Genomic DNA, 21740 nt, shown 5'->3' with positions numbered 1-21740 from the left:
CCACAACCATCCATTTTCTCACGATTATTCACTTGGACACATTTTCGTTCAAAGAAAAAGAAGAAACTTTATGCTCGATTAGGTTCTAGATCCATCAGAATTCACTCCCATTCTACTAAGCCATGCCATAGAAAATCTTGGTGCTTAATTCTGTTTGGTGGTGTATTACGTGTTAACTATTTATGGAAAAATCCACAATTATTTAGATTATTGATGTATGGTAAACTGCATGCTAATACATATATATATATCACATTAAGTCTAGGGAATCTTACTTTAAAAGACCCATATAATTTTTTGTAACATACCACCTTTCTGGAGTATAGGCCAAACAAACATTTTCAAACTTAAAAAGAGTTTTCCAATTTTGTTTGGGGGTGGCATATTTTGGTATTTCATTTCAAATCTTTTTTCCACCCTTACCTGTCATGTTTACTCCAGTAGAGTTTGTGTTAGTTAGTACGTAACAGTTTAATTGTGCTTCATGTTATCATATCATCTTTACAATATTTCATTCACAGTGCACGCCAATTTTGTCACGTTTCTATGGTAAATTCTTTCCTTGTCTCTTTACACTTTGAGGACAAAGCGTTCGATTGTTTGGGGGTGGGATAGAAACATTTGCAAATATTAGGCACTTTTAGGATGTAAATTATGCACTTTTCTTTATAAAAAATTAAAAATCATAAATATTGTTTATACTAGGCACTTAGTGATAATAGTATTGTTCCCTTCTCCATGATGATATTAGTCTAGAAATCTCACGTAGTACTTGAATTATGATTTAATTTTTGAAACATAGATTAATATATAGGTAATAGTTATTGCATCTTTTCATGAACATCTTGCATGAGCATCTTTGATTGTACTTGGCAGTATTTTTATGAGACCTAGGTTAGAGTACTTAATACATATTCTGTGAGCATCTAGCCTAAAAGCCTCATAAGAGTGAAATATCTGAGTGATGACACAAGGGAGAAGTAAATTCCAAGTAGAGAAATCGCAAATCCACTTGCTTGAATACCACACCATATCCTAAGCGAGAATTTAGGCCCTCTTTGGATCGATATAGCCAGAAATTCACACCTATATGAAATTTATTATCCGCTAGTCACCCCACTGAGCCTTTCATTAGCCTTTTCGCAAACCACAAATCCTTTACACAATAAAACAAAATAAAAAATAAAATCAGCCTACCTATCTAGATAAGTCTAAGAAATAGGATGAGTGAAGAAAAGAAAAGAGAAAAACCTGTGTAAACAAAAATTAGTTAGTTGCTTCATAAAAAAAAAAAAAAAAAAAAAAAAAAGAAGTTTCCATCCAAAGAAAAGAAAATAAAAATAAAAATAAAATAAAAACTCCAAAAATAGAATAAAATGAGTCAAAAAGCCAAAATAAAAAGGCTAAGAATGGAAACAAAGTGTAGAAGCAAAAGAACAAGGTTTTCTCTAGTTATATAATATGAAGACCCTATTTTCTCATACTTGTCTTTTTGAATATCCATTTCCTTCCTTCTTTAACCAATACATACGCCCCGTATCACCTAATAAAGACATCTAGCTCAATTAGGAATATGTTGGTGTGATAGTAAGTGGTAGATGTGTTTGATCGACCTCGGCTTCTTTGGATTGTCATTGAGATTGTGAGGAAATGTGTGCCTACTGCACACTAGAGTTAGCAAACTTGAGTGGAAAAATCAGAGTGTTATGTGTTTTGACACATTCCTTGTGAGAACCTACGTACTTAGGCACGTTACCCAAAAATTTCAGAAACGGACTTGCCATTGCATTTCATATCATAGTTCATTGTATAGTTGTTTGTCTTAAGACGATTTGATTATTATGCATGTATTAGTTTAAGTTTTAGAATGATCATTCTTGTTTAAATACTAGTGAGATGTATAGATCATTAAGACATAAATAAGGAAACAATAGTTTTATTTCTTAGTCGTTGTAGTATAGATGAAGTTTGTGAGTACCTTCACTGGAAAACTCTCACGAGGCTATAACTCGTCCACTAGGGAATTTCTAGTGGTTTAAGGCCTTATTGCATATGGTCAATGTAATCGCACTCGACGAAACGAGATTAGTTAGAACTCCATTTTTGGTCACTTATTCTAATTTCTCATATTTGCTTGAGGACAAGCAAAATGTTGTTTGGGGGTGGTTTGATAAGAGCCCAAAACTGTAGTTTTAACCCCTTTAACAATATCGCTTTTGACCAATTATGTGATTAATAAGTAAGAGTTAGTACTGCTATCGTGTTCTTATGTATTTCAGGCATTGGAGTCGAATATATGTAGAAATGTGTTCCTTTTGTGAGATAAAGGAGCAAGGGTTGGTTGCTAAGAAGTTCTATGATAAAAGGCCAAGATTCAAGGAGAAAAAGCCTTTTTAAATCCCGATCAAAGCTGAAAAGTCAAAGTCAACGCGGGCATAAACATCGCACAAAAGTTAGCAGAACTTTCGAAGGCCGTATCTTTGGACTCAGACCTCGGAATTAGACCTACCCTATGTCAAAACGACCGGCTCGGAATGAGCTTTCTAATTTGTCTAAGCCTTGACCCAATAAGAGGAGCAGAAGTGGACGAAAAAGCTGTTGAAGTCAAATCCGGCTGAAAACCCCCTTGTGGACTGAAATAATAAGATTTTGGGCTCGATTTTTCGGCCCAAAACATGGCTCCTCAGCCCATGCATGAATTTGTGGATCTTGTCTCCTCCATATGAAGAGACAAAGACTTAGCTATTAAGTTACCTAGTTCTAGATCAGAAAACTGAGTTTTTAGTTAGTTTTTTAATTAGTTTAGAATCAATAGTTAGTTTGTATTTCAAGTTTTAGTTTCTAATTCAATATTTGATTCATAGATTTAGTTTGTCTTAAATTTATAATTAGTTATTCATAATCTTAGTTCTACATTAGTTTTAATTTCAGTTTTAATTCATTTGATTCTTAGACTATTATTCTATTCGTTTATTTCAAGTTTATTTTAATCAAGTTTAGTTTAATTTAATTATGTCTTCCTATTATTGTTTATTGTCAATGAATCCAATGAAACTAGGCTAAAAACTCAATTAGAGGAGGTTAAATAAACTATGTGAGGATGATTGCTTGTTAGAATAGTTGTTATTTAGAATAGAATTTCAAGTTCATTATTATGAGTGTTTAGAGATAAACCTCATAATGATGAACTAGAGTTTAGAGCCACCATCAAAGAGATTTGTGGTGGAGCTAAACTATCATGCTAGTGGAATCTTGATTCGAGAGGACTTGGTATTCACTAGAGATCAATATTCGATTCGATGACTAACTAATAGCCAATCAAATTATATGGTGGAATTTCCCCCCTCTATGTTTTTCCAATTCATTAAATTCACCTTTTAATTGCTTAGTTAAATTAGTTAAATTAGTTAAATTTATAATTAGTTTTAGTTTAAATAAATCACAACACTACTCTCATTGTTCTCACCATTGGTTCCTTGTGTTTGATTAATTGAATTCACTTATGTCTTGCTAGTTTAAAAGTGGAGCGATTCCATACTCTATATATTGAATGAATATATATGTGAGAGTAGGAAATAAATAATTGATACCGTAAGAATGAAGTTAGAATAATCTAGTCTAGTTTTTACGGGTTATCAGCTACATTTGCGCCCTCCTTTCTTCGGATCATGCCGAGATAAATTTCTGCGAGCAGCCATAGCTATGCTATCCACAGATGCACTGCCCATCATAGCATCATGCCGGTTGGCTTCAACACATATCATGGCATAAGTCGTTTGAAGATTTAGGAGAGGGACTGTGGAAAGAACGCGACTGCGAACCCCATCCAAGTAAGAGTCTAAGCCAGCGAGAAAGGCATACACTCTCTAGGAATTAACCTTGGATGTATATCGCCCAATATCAGTGGGACACTCCATAATACAATCATCAATTGCAGCATATTCCTGCCATAATTTGCATAACTTCCCAAAATATTGAATAACAATGCCACCATTTTGACGGATAGATAATACCTCACAATGCAATTGGTATGCTTTGGAAGCATCTTGACTGACAAAGTAGGTGAGCTTAGCAGTATCCCAGATTTCCTTTGCAGTAGATAATTTGAGAAACAAGGATCTGATATCCTTAGTCATGGCATCAAGCAACCATGATTTAATCATACAATTGTCGTCGTCCCAAACCTCATATTCAATGGAGGAAGTGTCGACTAGAGCAGCCTTAGTTCCGGAGATGAATCCCCAGCGCTTCCGGCCTCGAAGTTTATTCCGAGCATTTAAGGACCACTCAATGTAGTTTGTGCCATCTAGGCGTTCAGGGGTCAACAAGGATAATACTTCCTGGTAACCATTACTCGTTCTCACTGGTAAGCTAGTCTCGTTTTCAGGTGTAGACATGGTGTGTGTAGGCAGCGGAAAAAGAACGAGGAAGATGGCGGCTAGGGTTTGTAGAGAGGATCGATACCTATACTGATACCATATAAAATTATTATTTCTTGTATATATTAGTGTAACAATTACATGGGTTTATAAAGACTAATCGTTACAAGTAAATCCCATAATTCTAGGAGAAGAATAAGGGATTGATACAATTCTATGGGAAGTTTCCTATCATGTAATTTATTTATAGGAAACTTGATATATGTCCTAACACTAGGACCATGGTGATGCTTATTTTTTCCTGATAACATCCGTGTTCTTCCACCAACTATATCTGCAACACCACATCTGGGCGTCATCATTTCTTTAACAGTTTGAGTGTCTAGACTTTTACCTTGAGATGGTAATTGAGTTGGTAAGTCTTGACTGCGGACTCCAAGAGGTTATCAAACTTGTCATCATGTGCATGAGACGCATGATCATTGTAATGTAGGTATCCAAATTTTTCGAGATACTGTTTTAGTTTATAAATCCCTTCCGAAATTTGACCCTTTTGACACCCTTGAAGATGCTGGAAGAACTGAAATGGTTGTTCATTATGTTTACAGATAACATGATAGGGTAATATGAGCATGACAAGTAGGAGAACAGGTGTTCCTATTCCTAATAGAGCCAAAACTTTAGTAACCATTGGTAATCTCAAATGGATTTTGAGACAAAAACTAAAAAATGATGTGCATGGAATTCACCATCTTATTATTACACATTCTCATGTATTTATACTACCGAAACAAATGCAGAATTGATCACTTGTTTGCTTGAATCCTTTGCACCCCCTTTCAAGCTGAACTGTGAGCTTCTGAGTGAAAGCTTGTCAGAGAGGGGTTTGAACCTGTGTGAAGAAAGTCCTTTAGTGAAAATGTTGGCCAACTGATATTTTGTACTCAAGTACTGAACATCAACTAGGTTCCTTGTAACCAGCTCCCTAATATAGTGATAGTCTATTTCAACATGCTTGGTTCTAGCATGAAACACTAGGTTGTTCGACAAAGAAATAACACTAATATTATCACAATGAATGAGAGGGGGCATTGATAAAGGTATTCTAAGATCTTGAAGAAGTAAACAGATCCAGTCAATCTCTGCAGCTGTATGTGCTAGTGCCCTGTATTCTGCCTCAGTTGATGATCTTGCTACTGTATGATGTTTCTTTGCAGACCAGGAGAGAAGGTTAGAACCAAGATAAACACAAAAACCAGTAATAGATCTTCTGTCCATTGGACAAGCAGCCCAGTCAGCATCACTATAGGCTTGAATTCTAAGTAGACTATTAACAATCCACATACCATAGTCTAGAGTCCCTTTAAGATAACTGAGAATTCTTTTAACTGCTATCATGTGAGGAACTCTTGGATTCTGCATAAATTGACAAACAGTGTTGACTGCAAATGCAATGTCAGGTCTACTCGAGTCAAGTACTGAAGAGCTCCTACAATTTATCTAAACTCAGTTGAGTCAGTCAATGGTTCACTTGAGTGTTTATCAAGTCTGCAACTAGAAGAGAAAGGAGTTGCAGAGGATTTGGCCACCAACATCTTGGATTTAGTCAGAAGGTCATAAGTGTACTTGGTCTGAGATAAGAATAAAACTCTTGTACTTCGTTTCACTTTTAAACCCAAGAAAAAGTGAATAGATCCAAGATCTTTCATGGCAAATTTAGTACTCAACTATGTAATAATTCCCCTGTAAACTTGAGAGGAGCTTCCAGTAATCAATATGTCATCAACATAGACTAAGACATAAGTAATAGAACTTGAATCCTTTTTAATGAACAGTGAATGATCAGCTTGAGAATTGAAGGAATGAAACCAATAGAAAGTAAGACTTGAAATAGCTCCTCATACCAAGCTCGAGGAGCTTGTTTGAGTCCATAAAGAGATTTCATCAACTGACAGACATGATTTGGTTTTTGAGGATCCACAAATCCTTTTGGTTGATTCATGAATACAGTTTCTTTTAGACGGCCACGAAGAAATGCATTTGAAACATCAAGTTGCTTAACATCCCACTGAAAATGAACAGCTAAGGAGAGAAGAAGTCTTATAGTTGTAGGTTTGGCAACAGGACTGAATGTTTCAAGGTAATCTAGGCCATATTTCTGATGAAACCCTTTTGCAACAAGGTGTGCTTTAAACTTATTGATAGAGCCATCAGCCTTTTGCTTTAGTCGAAAAACCCATTTGTTATCAAACAAGATTTTGATTGGGTGAATAGGGTACCACTGTACTAGTTTCCATGTTCCAGTTTTGATAAGGGCATTATACTCACTCACCATGGCATTTCTCCAATTTGGGTCTTTTATTACTTGAGTAGAGTATAACATGTAGGTGTGACTGGTAAGGAAGAAAGTAGTATGTAAGGCCTGAGGAATAGGATGCTTGATAGTGAGTTGAGCTTTTGGTTTTGAGATGCCATTTTTGGCTCTGGTAGTTGTAGAATGAGTACGTTGAAATTTTGTAGATGAAATGAGTGAAGAAGAAGTATTAGAGCATTTGCAATGCAAGTCATAACTTTCACCCCCTCTATCACCGCCACCTCCTCACTTTTCACCCTCTATCACCAACCCGGTGATAAACAAGGTGAAGCCGCGGTAATGCAAAGGTGATAAAAACATCTCGGACGGGATGTTAGATTCCGTCTGAGTTTTTTTTTTTCACGAGGCGGAATGTAACATCCCGTCGATATTTTATAACGAGGCGGGATGTAACATCCCGTCCCGATGGCTCAATACCAATGACAGCGACGCGAACAAAGCTCCATTTTCACTTCATTTCCAGCCAAAATTCGATTTTGTAGCCTCCATTCACAACCTTTGAACACAAATTTCCATTCATAATGACTTCTCCATCCCCAACCCATCCCCACCAACCTCACCACATCAAGAGCATTCCGATGGTTTGGAAATGTCAAAATTTCCAAAAAAATGGGCAAAAAAGGATCGTCGTCGAAACGCGTAATGTGGGCGAGGAGGACGAAATTGAACTTGGGTTTAATTTTCCACCGTTATTGAAATCGAGGACCACCCACCATTAAGCGTCAACATCGGTCCGACATTAAAGCAAATCGAGTGGCGGAATCTCAAGTAAGTTTTGATTTTTTTTTAAGTTAATTATTATTATTTTTATGTTAGTTTATATCAAGTTTGTTGTTGTTTGAATTTGTCGTATTATTTTAGTTTGAATTTGTATTAGTTTATATTAGTTTATTTTAGTTTGAATTTGTCGTATTATTTTAGTTTGAATTTGTATTAGTTTATATTAGTTTATTTTAGTTTGAATTTGTCGTTATTATTTTAGTTTGAATTTGTATTAGTTTATATTAGTTTATTTTAGTTTGAATTTGTCGTTATTATTTTAGTTTGAATTTGTATTAGTTTATATTAGTTTATTTTAGTTTGAATTTGTCGTATTATTTTAGTTTGAATTTGTATTAGTTTATATTAGTTTATTTTAGTTTGAATTTGTCGTTTATTTTAGTTTGAATTTGTATTAGTTTATATTAGTTTATTTTAGTTTGAATTTGTCATTATTATTTTAGTTTGAATTTGTATTAGTTTATATTAGTTTATTTTAGTTTGAATTTGTCGTATTATTTTAGTTTGAATTTGTATTAGTTTATATTAGTTTATTTTAGTTTGAATTTTATCGTATTAGTGTTTGTTGAATGTAGGAAGTACACTTATGGAAAGTCGTTGTGCACTTTCAAATGTTAATGTCGTGGTGGCGTTGTATGAAATCAAAACGGATCCTAATTTTGTCACAGCTATCGATATTATATCCGCCACACCATTTGGGAGTTTTTAATTGTAATTTGGGACAAAATGATCAGCGTTGTTGTTTGGGATAGTTGAGCGGTGGTGGCCAACTACCCACACATTTCATTTCCCATGGGGTGAGCTTGGGATTACCCCTCTTGATTTCACAATGCTCCGGGGGTATCCCAATTGGTTATGGAGATGCCGTTCCTTTTGATGAAACTTTAGAGGTTTTACTACGTGATGAGTTTCTTTGAATGTTTTGATTTGGTTGAAGATGATGAGCAAGACGAAGTTTTGAGATTATCGGTGAAAGCAGTTTAAAGGGAGGAGCTATAAATATGAGTTGGTTTACTGTGAGATATTTGAATAGACTCAAGGAGAAGCCGAAAGACTATCATATTGGTGAGGAGTCGATCCACGAGTATGTGCGTGCCTTCCTCTTCTACTTTGTTGGTGCGGTATTATTTGGATATCTTTGATAGTTATTTACGTGTCGGGTGGATGGCCGTCTCTCCGGCGTAGAGAGGATGTGGGATTATGACCGGGGGTCAATCCATCTTAGCATACCTTTACCGCGTGGCTAGACCTCATGAGTTGAGGCGAAAGCGCTAAAGGCAATTTGTCTTGGCTTTGTTTGGATTATACCGGTAAGTCTTATTTATTAAGTTATTGTTTCATTTCATTTATTTATCTAATTATTAATGTTGACATGTTTATATATATATTGATATTGTATTTTATCTATTGATGGCGATTATTGGTGAATGCGAGCATTTTAGTTGTGATGCATCCCGTGTTGAAGAGGTTGGAAGAGGATGAGACTCATGACCTGATTCCACGTATTCAAGCATGGGGGCTTCATCGTAGGCGAGGGGGTATGGGGACCTATCACATAATATTCATAACACTTCGTCCGCCAGATTGAGCTTTTAGGAGCTAGTCGAATTGAGTGGCAACCACGGGCGAGTCCTTCATCTTCGGACCCTTTATGCGGATATTCCGGATGTTCCGAGAACGGTGAGTACCGTAGACTATCATATATGTGTCATAGAGCAAGGTTTCTTTCTCAAATGAATGATACTTATAGAATCGATCATATGGTACCTTGGGGGACGGATGTTGGCGGCAAGTATCACGGAGAGATTGTTATACCTTACCCACCACCTATGGATATGATGACCTCGATATTCTTCCTGCTGTTCTTTCACACTATAGAGCAAACCCAAATGAGTGGCGGACGCATCGGGCTTTTCGGTTTCACGAGGCGACTATGACTTATATTGGAAGAGGGTTGGTCGAGGTCTCTTGCTAGGTGCGTTATACGGGGCACCAATTTTGAAGGGGGTTACTCGGAGCATTGAGGCCCGACATTCATTTCCCAGGAGGAGAGGAGTTGCCCGCGATCCACGACCGGGGTGTTTCATGATATTCGGATGCATAAAAGAACTCCACGGATATTTGATGATGATGACCTTTGGCATTGGAGCATGATTACTTCGGGGGGCAAGATATGAGAATACCTATTCCACCGGTAGATGCATTGGTAGCATTTTGTCGATCTGATTCGGCTTAGCCGAGGTTAGTATGATTTGAATTTATTTATGATTTGTTATTATTAGTATTCACTATAACCCCTAACTTGCATTTGTTTTGTTAAGCGGGATGAAGTAAGGTCGAGCTCCTTAACTTCTGACTCTCTCACTTATGCCATCGTGAGTCCTTCATGGAGTCCTCTCGTCGCAGTTTTGAGTACTTACAAGAAGAACGTGTCGAACTTTGGAGCTTGAGGCGTGTGCAAGAGTTGGAGAATCTTTGGAAGTGGAGTACCTCAAGCTCAAGCTCAACCGGAGAGGCGACAACGGCGTGGGGAGAGCTCTTCGACCGGACCTTCTCGTAGGGGAGGAGGTCTCGATAGATATTTTTTTTGTAGTTTGTAATAAATAAGCGTGCGCCATTACTTGTCTTATGGCGTTTGGGATTGTTGTTTGTAATGAATTTTTGATTAGCGGTTTTTCTTTGATGAGTTTTGGATATGAATATGTCATTAAACAAAGGAGGTTATGTCCAATTTTTTAAGAAATTATAAGTTAGTTTTTACCGAAGTTTACGTGTTAGACTTGGGTGTTGTTCATGATTGTTGTTTGTCTTCTTTATTATTTTCAAAGTATATTAGCAGGTTTTTATATGAATATGTCAATAAAACAAATGAGGTTATGGCCAAAAAAAAATTAAAACTTATAAGTTAAGTATGTTTCCAAAATGGAACATTAGTTTATTTCGTTTCACATTTGTTTCACTCATTTCTGTCATTGTTGAAACAAACAAATTTTTAGTTTGGAATATCACTCATTTTTTGGTGGTTTGGTTACGGCCCCTTAATGCGGGGAATAGTGTATGGGGATACCAGGCGAATGTAACATCCCGTCGGTTTTAGACCGAGGCGGAATGTAACATCCCGTCTGGTTTTTAAGCCCTCCTCCTCCGCACATTTTACTATTCCAAACAATGCAATTATGGATGGTGGCCCATTTGGAATTATTGAGGGTACATGGATAGACATTTGGATACAATGTGTTGTCACTTGGAGAGTGAACAAAAATCTAATAAAATGTGTTGTCAATTGGTAAGTGGACCAAAATCAAAGTATCACATGTGACCTTATCATATGTGACCTTACCTTTCATATTTAGTTTTACTCTTCTATCTTTTATATCAAACAAACAACATAGCCATCTTCTTCCCCACAACCAAGCTAAAAAATAGGAAAAATGTCTAGAGAAGAAAAGAATTACATATAACCAAAGGTTATGGGGAGGATCTAGTAGTAATAGTTAGATCTTACGGTTTCACCGTTAGATCTTACGGTACTTGGCGAAGATGACTACATGGAAAAAAGTAAGAGATGAGCATAATGATATGATGAGGCTGAAGGAGGAGGAGGAGGAGGTTGCGGTTATTATCCACCTTTGGGGCATTAATGACTCAAGCAGCCATTGAAAGAATTGAAGATGTGGATCTGAGACAAACGCTTGGATGGATGCGGCAGGCGGAGAGAGTACGTTTAGAGATGGTGGTGATTTCATGAAACAAAAGATAATGATGGATTACTTCACAACACCTTGTAGGTGGCCTCCTCATAAGTTTAGGCGAAGGTACGGGGATGACAAGAGAGCTTTTTATGTATATGTTGCATCTTGTTGCATCATTCGGCGATTACTTTAAAGACAAGGTGGATGGATTGGGTTGGCAAGCAATTTCGGGTTACAAAAGGGACTAGGCTGCGGTTGCACAATTAGCAACCGGTTGTTCTTCCGATTCAACGGATGAGTATTTACAAATTGGAGATTCCACGACAAATGTATCTATGAAGCGTTGGTGCAAGGCAATTATCCGCGGCGTTTGAGGAAGAGTACTTGAGAGCGACCAAGTGAAGGGCAAACATCGCTAGGATATTAGCTGAAAATCGCAAAAGGGGTTTTCGGGAAATGCTTGGATCAATCGATCGTATGCACCGGTGTGGAAGAATTGCCCAAGTGGATGGGCGGAACACATGTAGGGTACAAGAAGGAACCAACTTTGATACTTGAAGCCGTTCTGGACAAACATTGTTGGATCCGGCATTGCTTCTTGACCTACCGGTTCGCGATAATGACATTAACGTGCTTCATCGTTCTCATGTTTTTGAATCATTAGAGCAAGGTGAGGCTCCTTTGTTGCATTTAATGTGAATGGTAATGACTATGATATGGGATATTATCTTGCGATGGTATTTACCCAAAATGGGGCACATTTGTTCAAGCCATTCGTTATCCAAGAAATAAGCATGAAAAGATCTTTACTCAACGTCAAGAAGCTGCAAGAAAGGATGTTGAAAGGGCGTTTGGAGTTTTGCGAGCGCGATGGCATATTGTTAAGGCTTAGCGTTGTCATAGTGTTGTTGTTCTTGGAGATATAATGAAGGCATGCATTATAATGCATAATATGATTGTTGAGAATGAGCGTGAAAGTGGAGTTTGGAATTGGAAAGGTCGAGGAAAAGAAACAATACCTGCGCTCTTTCAGGAAGATGATGGTTTTCATTTTGTCTATCAGATGATTGAAGCAAGAAATAAGATCGAAAATGAAGTTACACATACTAATCTTCAAAAGGACTTAGTTGAACATGTTTTTAATTGGTGGCATTGAAGAAACAAATAGATCCGGTACCAATTTATGATCCAAATTGGTCGGATCCGGATGAGGAGAAGGAGGCGAAAATTAAAATGGAAATGAAAATGTATTTCCTATGTATTTCCTAACGTGAACTATTAAGTTCCAACGTATTTCCTATGTATTTCCTATGTATTTCCTAACGTGAACTATTAAGTTCCAACGTATTTCCTATGTATTTCCTAATGTATTTCCTAATGTATTTCCTATGTAGTTCCAACGTATTTAATCAGTTGTATTTTAATGAACTATATTACAATGTATTTTAATTTGATTGGTAATTGTATTTCTATGAAAATAATTATATTGGACAGAACATACATAGTGCATTAATTAAAAAAAACAGTTAGATAAAAATACATAGTTCATTAATTAAAAATACAATGAAATTAAAATACATAGTGCATTAATTAAAAAGACGATTGAAATTAAAATACATAGTGCATTAATTAAAATACATAGTGCTTTAATTAAAATAAAATACTAGATAATTAAAATACATAAGCTTAGTTAGAGCTAGAACCACCTCTAGCCCTTCCCCATTCAGCACGTATTTCAGCTTGTTGTTGCTCGATTATAAAAGCGGTATCGGGATGGAGGACACTTGTATCGGTCGCTAAAATCTTAGCTTCATATTGCATCTTTTGAAGCCGATTTTTTTTTTCAATTGAACCTGATTTTTTTCTGCTTGAATCCGATTTTTTTTTCTCTTGCCATCACAGTTCTTTGACCATATGCAAGTTCCCCTTTCCCTAAGTTCTAAGCATTTTTGTGTTTCATTTGCATCCCAAATAAATGTATCCTCTAAACGCGTGTAAAAAGTAACCCTCCAACATACCAAATGATTTTTCTTGGTTCCTTTTGGACTTGGCTTTCTTCGATCCAAGAGGCGGCTCCATTTCTTTTGGACGGCTCTATTTCTTGAGAACCCTCCAATTCAACTCCACCAACACTTGGTGAATTAGAAGTTGAATCTTCACCATCATTTTTGCGACCTTTTCCCTTTGTGGGGCTTGACCTTGCCTCAAAAAACGTTACTCCACTTTGGATTATCCTTGAGTATAACGTAACAATGATCAAGTGAAAAAGCCGATTTTTCTTGTAGTTGGTACGTCATCCTTGCCTCGGACAACTAAAAAAAATGGTGATAATTAGACTAAAATAATCACTAGGACTAAGATAATTAAACTGCAATAATAATTAGACTAAGATAATAATTAGACTAAGACTAAAATGGAAATAATAAATACACTAAGATAATTAGGCGAAGACGGAAATAATTAGACTAAGACTAAGATAATCAATAAATTCCAAATTGACAACGTTGTAATTACGGCTTTGTATTGTTGTACCACTTGCATGTCGAGCCTCCACCGCATTCACAATTGCAACAAATTTGTTCATCATTTTTTGAAATATATTTCCACCTTCCGCTAATTGAATCGGAGACCTATCCGACCCGTGCTTGATTGAACTTCGTTTGTTACCGCGATTCCAAAATCCTTTTGCATTTTGGAAAGCACCAACAATAGAGTCTTCACTAATTTTTATCCAAGCAAGACATAGAGCTTGATCATCGGACATGCTAAAGTGAGCTCTAAGCTTTTGCTTGAGTGCTACCACTTGCTTGAGATGCTTGAGTTGATGCCATTTGATATTTGGTTTTTAAGAACTGATTTTAAAGAAGAAGAAATATGATATATGATTGTTGGAAGTGTGAGTTGAAATGAAACAAATGTTGTATATATACCAAAGTTTTTTTTTTGACCGTTTTTGACCGTTCGACTTTTTGACCGTTGGTAGCCGTTAGGACTCGGACGGGATGTTGGATTCCGTCTGGTGAGTTTTGTAATCCGACGGAATCCAACATCCCGTCCGAAGTTAACAAGTCGATGATAAACTTCGGTGGTTGGTTTCACCTCGTTTTGAACTCGGGATAATTATCACCTTCATTATCACCCTGCATTGCACAGCAGTTTTGGACCCAAGTAGGTGATAATTATCACTACCCCCTCTCTATCACCTGCATTGCAAATGCTCTTAGAAGTATTAGTTGGTGTTGTAGATGGCTGAGGATCAGTAATTGGTGATTTTGGGGACTGGTGATCATCTATGTTGCATGGACACGAATGCAGACATTGACGCGGACGCGGACGCAGATACGGACACAGCGAGACTTGGCTGTAACTCAAAAAAATAGGACGCAGACGTAAATTGGACGCGGGAGTTAAATAATATATGTAATTTTATTTTATTTTAATAATTGAACATTACAATTTATAAACTAATTCATATATATCATAAAATTTATAATTACTCAAAATAAACGTCCACAAAATTAAACAAACATATTAATATAGTGTTTAATCAAATTTCTTATGAGTCTTACCTCTTAAGTCTTAACAAAACATTCCCCGTATATGATATATTCTAACCATTTGCCAACACAAACAGGAGATTCCAAATTCCCATGCTTCCGCTACTGTGATCCTTTACTACTTACGCTTAGGGGCCATTTGTTTTTGCCTCTTATAAGATGTGGCCAAATGATTTTAGACATTTTTTTAGTTTGTTTTTTGCCTCTTATAAGAGGCATTCTACTATAAATGTCTTATAAGAGGCTCTAATTCTATAAGTACCAAAATTGGATCTATTTAAATTATATAAGTCTTATAACTTGAAAAATGACTCAAACACCCCCATCCATATACCCCTAGCCTCATTTATCTCTTATTCCCTTTTTATTATCTTATTCTCCAAATAACTTCATTGCCCTAGCCACCACGGGCTACCACCACCACCACCACTGCCGCCACTACCACCACCATCATCACCTCCACCACCACTACTACCGTACTATTAAGACTATCACCACCACCACCATCGTGCTATTAAAATCACCACCACTTCCACTACCACCACCACCACCACCATCACTACGACCGTGTTATTAAGACCAATATCATCACCTTCACTACCACTACCGCCACCACCACCACCGTGCTATTAAGACATCCACCACTTCTACTACTACCACCACCACCACCACCGCGCTATTAAAACCAATATCACCACCTCCACTACTACCACCACCACTGCCAATTAAGATAGTTTTTTAAAATCGATATTCTAATTATCAAAATTGATTTGAAACCGAAAATCAAACTATACGTTTGTTTCAAATTAATCTATTCAAATTAAATGTGATGTAAAATAGGGTTATATTTGTCAAATAAACATCTATAAGATGTCATGTATTTGTTTTTTCTATTTTTACAAGTGTTTATAAGAGGAACTTAAAATGAAAAACAAACCACTTTATAAGACCATCTTATAAGACCCTCTTATAACACATGGTCTTATAAGACCCTATTATAACTTAACCCAAAAAAACAAATAGCCCCTTACATTCTAAGAACAATAGGATCACAATGGGGGTAGCATAATCACCTTGCATCCCAGCTCCTTCCATTCTAGGCATTGGCGGGCAGCAAAGCAAGTTCCATTTTGTATAGTTATTATTTTTAGCTTTGAAGCCCTTAATTTTGTTTCCCTTTAAACTTTCATTGATCAGGAAGCTAAAGTTGTTGCTGTGTTCAAAGCTCAAATTGAAAAGCTGCAGCAGGAGCGTGATGAATTTCAGAGGATGGCTATTGTTATCCTTTCACACTTAAGTTTTTACTGACGTTATTTGAATTGTATGATACCTGACAAATAATCTTAATTTGTTCATTGAACCAAAAGCAAGTGAGGGCTCAGCAAATACACGAGATGAAGAAAAAAGAAAAGGAATATATAAAGTTGCAGGCTTGTAGGTAACCTCACCTTTTCTGAGCAAGTGAGCAGCCGCGTCTTGACCTAGTTTGACTGCGTCCCAAACGCGTCCTAACTTGCGTCCAAGAGGATTGACCGTGTCTTGACCATGTTGACTGCGTAGAACGCACGTCCGAGCCGCGTCCGCGTCCGACGCGGACACAGCTCTTTCCCACATGCGTTCGTGCTTTAGAGGTGATCATTGGAGGACAAAGATGTAGGAATTGAGGGAGTATCAGAAGAAGTAATGCAAGTGTTTTCGGAAGAAGAAATATCAGAATCATTGCAAAAAGTGAATAGTAAGAATTCTTGAATAGAGATTTGATGTTTAGATAGTGTGGAAGTGGAAGTTTTAAATGGAAAATCATGTTCATTGAAAACTACATGTATGGAAATGTAGATTCTATTGGATAATGTATCTAAACGCTTGTATCCCTTTTGATTCAAATTGTAACCTAAGAAGATGCAACGTTTTGATCTTAGTTCAAGCTTATTAGAGGTGTATGGTTTTAACCATGGATAGCACCTACAACCAAAGGCTTTGAGACTCATGTAGGAAGGAGGTCTATTATACAACATTTCCCAAGGAGATTTATGAGAAAGAACAGGAGAGGGAAGTTTGTTTATGAGATACACACAGGTGGAAAAGAGTTCAACCCAATATTTAGGAGGAACATATGATTGTGACATCAAAGTTCTGGCTATATTAAGAATATGTTTGTGTTTCCTTTCCACTACACCATTTTGCTTTGGTGTATGTGGACAAGTAAACTGGTGACTTATACCATTTTTTAATAGAAAATTTTCAAACAAAGTACTGGTAAATTCCCCACCATTATCAATTCTAATGCATCTAATTTTGTGATTTAAGAGAGATTGAACAAGAGATGCAAAAGATTGAAACACACCACAAAACTCAAATTTAGAAGTTAATGGATAAAACCAACAATATCTAGTATAATCATCCACTATGCTAGCATATAATACTTGAATTCATTTATTGAAAAAATAGGAGAAGGACCCCACAAATCAATGTGTAACAACTGCAAAGATGCAAATGTTTTACAAGTAGAAGTACCAAAACAATTTTGAACTTTTTCCTATGACACAATTGGAACAAAATACAATTTTTGTGGAGCCTTGAACATCAATATATTTGGAAGATACTAGCTTATGAAGAACATCAGTGGAAGGATGACCTAGTCTTGTGTGCCATGTAGAAACAGAAGCTTTGGCTGAAATGAAAGCAGTTGGAGAAGTGACATTGGAAGTGTTGGTGAGATGTAGAGGATAAAGGCCATTCTCAGTTTGACCCTGGAAAAGCATCCTCCCCGATGCAATGTCCTTGACATAAAAAGCAGTAGGAATGAATATGAGAACACAATGATTATCACTAACAAACTTGTGGACACTAAGAAGATTATTTTTTATGTGTGGGACATGTAATATATCATTCATATAAAATATGTGAGGAGATGTATGTGATTTAAAAACTGAAGAACCAGTATTAAGTATAGACAAACCTTGGCCATTGCCCACCATAACTTTGTCAGTCCCCTTATAATCTGAATGGAGAGAGAGATTAGAGAGATCTGATGTCAAGTGATTGGTAGCTCCTGTGTCAGCATACCAATATGAATCCTTTGAAGGCTGAGATGATGATGAAGAAGCACCATTGTAATTAGAAGCACTAGAATGAGGACTAGAATAAGAGAACCTTTGAGAATCATTGTATTGAGACTCATTGAAATCATCAGTCATACTAGCAAGCATAGCCAGCTTACTAGGAGGAATTCTACCTACAAATTAAATGAATGATTCATTCTATTATGACAGTCAATGGCCAGGTGACCATACTTATTGCATTTATGACATTGATGCCTTGTGCTGGAGAAATTACTATTGCCACTAGAAGGTCCACCTTGACTGTTAAATGAATTATTTCCATTGTTATATATGTAGCAGTAGTAGAGTTGTTTCCATTGCTATAACCATTGTAGTTGCCCCTTCCTCTATTGGTATGACCATTGTTATTGTAATTAAAAACCTCTACCATTTCCTCTATTATTTCTTCCAGACCCTCTGTGATATCCTCTTGAGTCTCTACCATAGTTATTGGAGTCTATGAAAGCAGCAAAAGCTTGCATTTGTTATGTATTAACCGAAGCACCATTTCTTTCATCAATTGCTAATTCTTCACTTAAGATAAGACTGTGAAGTTCATCAACCGACACTGGATCATTCTGAGACCTAGTTCTTATAGAGGTGGTGAATGAACTATAATCAGCTGGAAGTTCTCTTAGTGTATGATACACTAAATCTGAATCTGCCATAGGAGCACTAACAGCGGCTAAGCTATCAGCTATAACTTTGATTTTCTGTAAATACTCTGCCATGGAAGAACTTCCTTTTACAAGGCTTGGTAGGCGAGATTTCAACTGAATAATGTGAGCAGTAGAGATTGTAGCAAGTCTCTTTTCTAATGTTAACCATAATTGCCTAGAACTAGACAAACCAACTACATATGGCAACAAGTCCTCAGATAACATAGCATTCAACCAGATAAAAAACATTTGATCTTTCTTCAACCATGTAATATATGCAGGATTGAGTTGAGTGGTTATGTTACCATTGTTGTCGATAAGAAACTTTGGTGGAGAGAGTTTAGTACCATCAATAAATCCAGTAAGATCAAAAGTGATGAAGATTGGTAAGAATAGCTGCTTCCACATTAGATAATTCTCCTTGTTAAGTTTGATCGACACCATATGAGAGATGTTTGGAAACAAATATGAGGTATTGACTGGAGGAACTGCCATTGAAAGAGCACTAGAATGATAAAATTGAGTCTGCTGCTGTTGTTGTTGATTCGAGATGTTTGTAGTTAGAGCTTCTACATAAGTATTTGGATTCCCTTGGTTCAGATTTGATGGTTGACTGATTTGATTTTGAGAAGAAATTTGAAATGAACAATGGATTTCACTGATTGAATTAAACTAGTTGATTGAATCAACTTTGAAGATAAAATTGAAGATAAGAAACGATTGATTTGAATACTAGTAATAAGAATCTTGTCTCATAATTGATGAAATCTATAAAAAAAAAGAAAAAAAAAAGGGGTTTGACACCGAGCAGTGATTGTGGCTCTGATACTAAAATGGATTTTGAGACAAAAACTAAAAAATGATATGCATGGAATTCACCATCTTATTATTACACATTCTCATGTATTTATACTACCGAAACAAATGCAAAAATAGAAACAGTTGTATATTAGTGTGTTGAGCTGGACAATAATGCGGACTTAACTTCTGTTGACTTGGTCACTTGTTTGCTTGAATCCTTTACAATCTCTATAACACTGAAATATAGAGGATTGTGTTGATTACACTTGATGTAGGAGCTCAATTCTCTTATATATATATATATATATATATATATATATATATAAAAGCTTGTGTTGATGTAGGAGTTCAATTCTCTTCAGATATCTATCTATCTATCTATAGATATATCTATATCTATATCTTAATATTAAAGCTCCCACAGGAATATTTTTCAAGCTCTATTAAAATTTCACGTCATCTCTTATTAAAACGGGAATTTCTCTTCTATTTGAAAAACAGAAATCTTTTTTTACAACGGGAATTTCACTCCTATTATAACGAGAATTCTTCTCCTATCAAAACAAATTATAACACTTCTAATTAAAGCAAGAATCTTTCTCCTATTAAAATGGAAATTTCTCCCATGTTGAAAATTAAGGAAAAATCCAGCGTATCTAATTAAAACGGGAATCATTCTCCTATTAAAACAAAATCTCTCTCTCAATTGAAAAAACGGACTTTTAAAACTTAATTAAAACTTCATTTAAAACAATTTGTTAAAAATTAAAATGGGTTAGCGACTAAAACAGTAGTCCCAATTTTCTAAAAAAAATTCTAAATGTTTTCAAAAGAGCCCGTGCGTATGCACGGGCCTACAAGCTAGTCTTAATATTAAAGCTCCCACAAGGGGTATTTTTCGAACTTTATTAAAATTCCACGTCATCAACTTAATAGTTAACTTAAAACGGGAAACTCTTTTCCTTTTAGAATCCAACTTCAAACGGGAATCTCCTTTCCTTTTAAAACCAAAACTCAAATAGTAACATAAAAACTCTTTATTTCCAAATTAAAATGTTATCTCTCCCCTAATTAAAAAACACGGGTTTTTAAAACATAATTAAAACAATTTGTTAAGAAATTAAAATGGGTTTTTAAGACTTGATTAAAACAATTTGTTAGGAAATTAAAATAGGTTAGCGACGAAAACAGGAATCACGATTTGTTATGATTGTTGAGCAAATTTTTAAAAGAGTCGGTGCGTATGCACGGGTCTACTTTCTAGTGTTAATATTAAAACTCCCACAAGGGGTATTTTTCTAGCTCTCTTAAAATTCCACGTCATCAACTCCTATTAAAATAGGAATTACTCTCCTATTGAAAAGAGAAATTTTAGCACTTCTAATTAAAACGGGATTCTTTCTCTTATTATAATTAGAATTCCTCCCCTATTGAAAAAGAAATATCTAACACTTCTAATTAAAACGTGAATCATTCTCTTATTAAAAACAAGAATCACACTTTTAAATTAAAACTTGATCCCTCCTCCTATTAAAAAATAAATTTAAAACATGATTCAAAGCTAATTTTAGTCGGGTATGACATCAAGACTGAGAAAAACCGGATCTGTATAGTCATGGGTAAGGAAAGATTGAAGAAAAAACCAGTTAGCTACGGTCGTATTGTTCATCCTATTGGGTTCGTGATTGGAGGTTATGGGAACGACACGGTACTCTAAAGTATAGGAAAACAATGACGAGATTTCAAGCCGAATCAATGGTCACCCAGATCGTCCTTACTACAGAAATTTCTAATAAGGGGAGCGGTGGAGACATCCATATTGTGTCAATGGAGGGTGACAAAATTATGGAGAATGTTGCATTGAAGAATACGATTTCGTTTGATTCTTTCTTAAGTTCTAAATCGGACGAACTGTTTCGTATAATTTTGACAGTCATGGGATTAATGAATCAATAGTTGAGGCAGCGAGTTTAAAAATTAGTAGACGTTTTGATTGCAAATTGACAGCTTGTAGGCTGAAGTTTGGTCATTTATGTCGGCATTACTAATTGTAAACTGAATTGGCCTTTGATGGTTTAGTTCAAAACTAAAATTTAGATTTATAGTTTATTCACTGGTTTTGTTGATGAATGTCTAAATTTGGTTTTCTATGTTGAAATTGTATATAAGTTATTTAATATTAGTGGTGCAATTGTGATGCTTATTATAGCTCTCTTAAAATTTCACGTCATCAACTCCTATTAAAACAGGAATTTCTTTTCTATTGAAAAGAGAAATTTTAGCACTTCTAAATGAAACGAGAATCCTTATCTTATTATAATGGGATTCCTCCCCTATTGAAAAAGAAATATCTAACACTTCTAATTAAAACGAGAATCCTTATCCTATTAAAAAAGG

The 21740-nt window shown here is 35.8% G+C and overlaps 1 protein-coding gene across 2 annotated transcripts; it reads right to left on the bottom strand.

Annotated features, from left to right (window-relative positions):
- Positions 1 to 5058: 5058 nt before the first annotated feature.
- Positions 5059 to 19594, bottom strand: LOC147493262 (uncharacterized). 2 transcript variants are annotated; one of them, XM_086565895.1, is made up of 3 exons: positions 18848 to 19594; positions 17742 to 18017; positions 5059 to 5271 (listed from the first exon to the last, which is right to left on the bottom strand). In XM_086565895.1, exons 1-3 carry the CDS (start codon positions 19035 to 19037, stop codon positions 5219 to 5221), a joined length of 519 nt encoding a protein of 172 aa, XP_086422021.1. In that variant the 5' UTR covers positions 19038 to 19594; the 3' UTR covers positions 5059 to 5218. The 2 variants fall into 2 exon arrangements, with proteins under 2 accessions (XP_086422021.1, XP_086422022.1); XM_086565896.1 differs by lacking the exon at positions 5059 to 5271 and adding an exon at positions 17193 to 17562 and having other exon boundaries at positions 18848 to 19583.
- Between the last annotated feature and the right edge of the window lie 2146 nt (positions 19595 to 21740).

The sequence above is a fragment of the Coptis chinensis genome, chromosome 6 (assembly GCF_015680905.1).
Source record: "Coptis chinensis isolate HL-2020 chromosome 6, ASM1568090v1, whole genome shotgun sequence".
NCBI lineage: Eukaryota > Viridiplantae > Streptophyta > Magnoliopsida > Ranunculales > Ranunculaceae > Coptis > Coptis chinensis.
The sequence above is the reverse complement of the archived record's forward strand: the minus strand, read 5'-3'. Positions and strand labels throughout refer to the sequence as shown.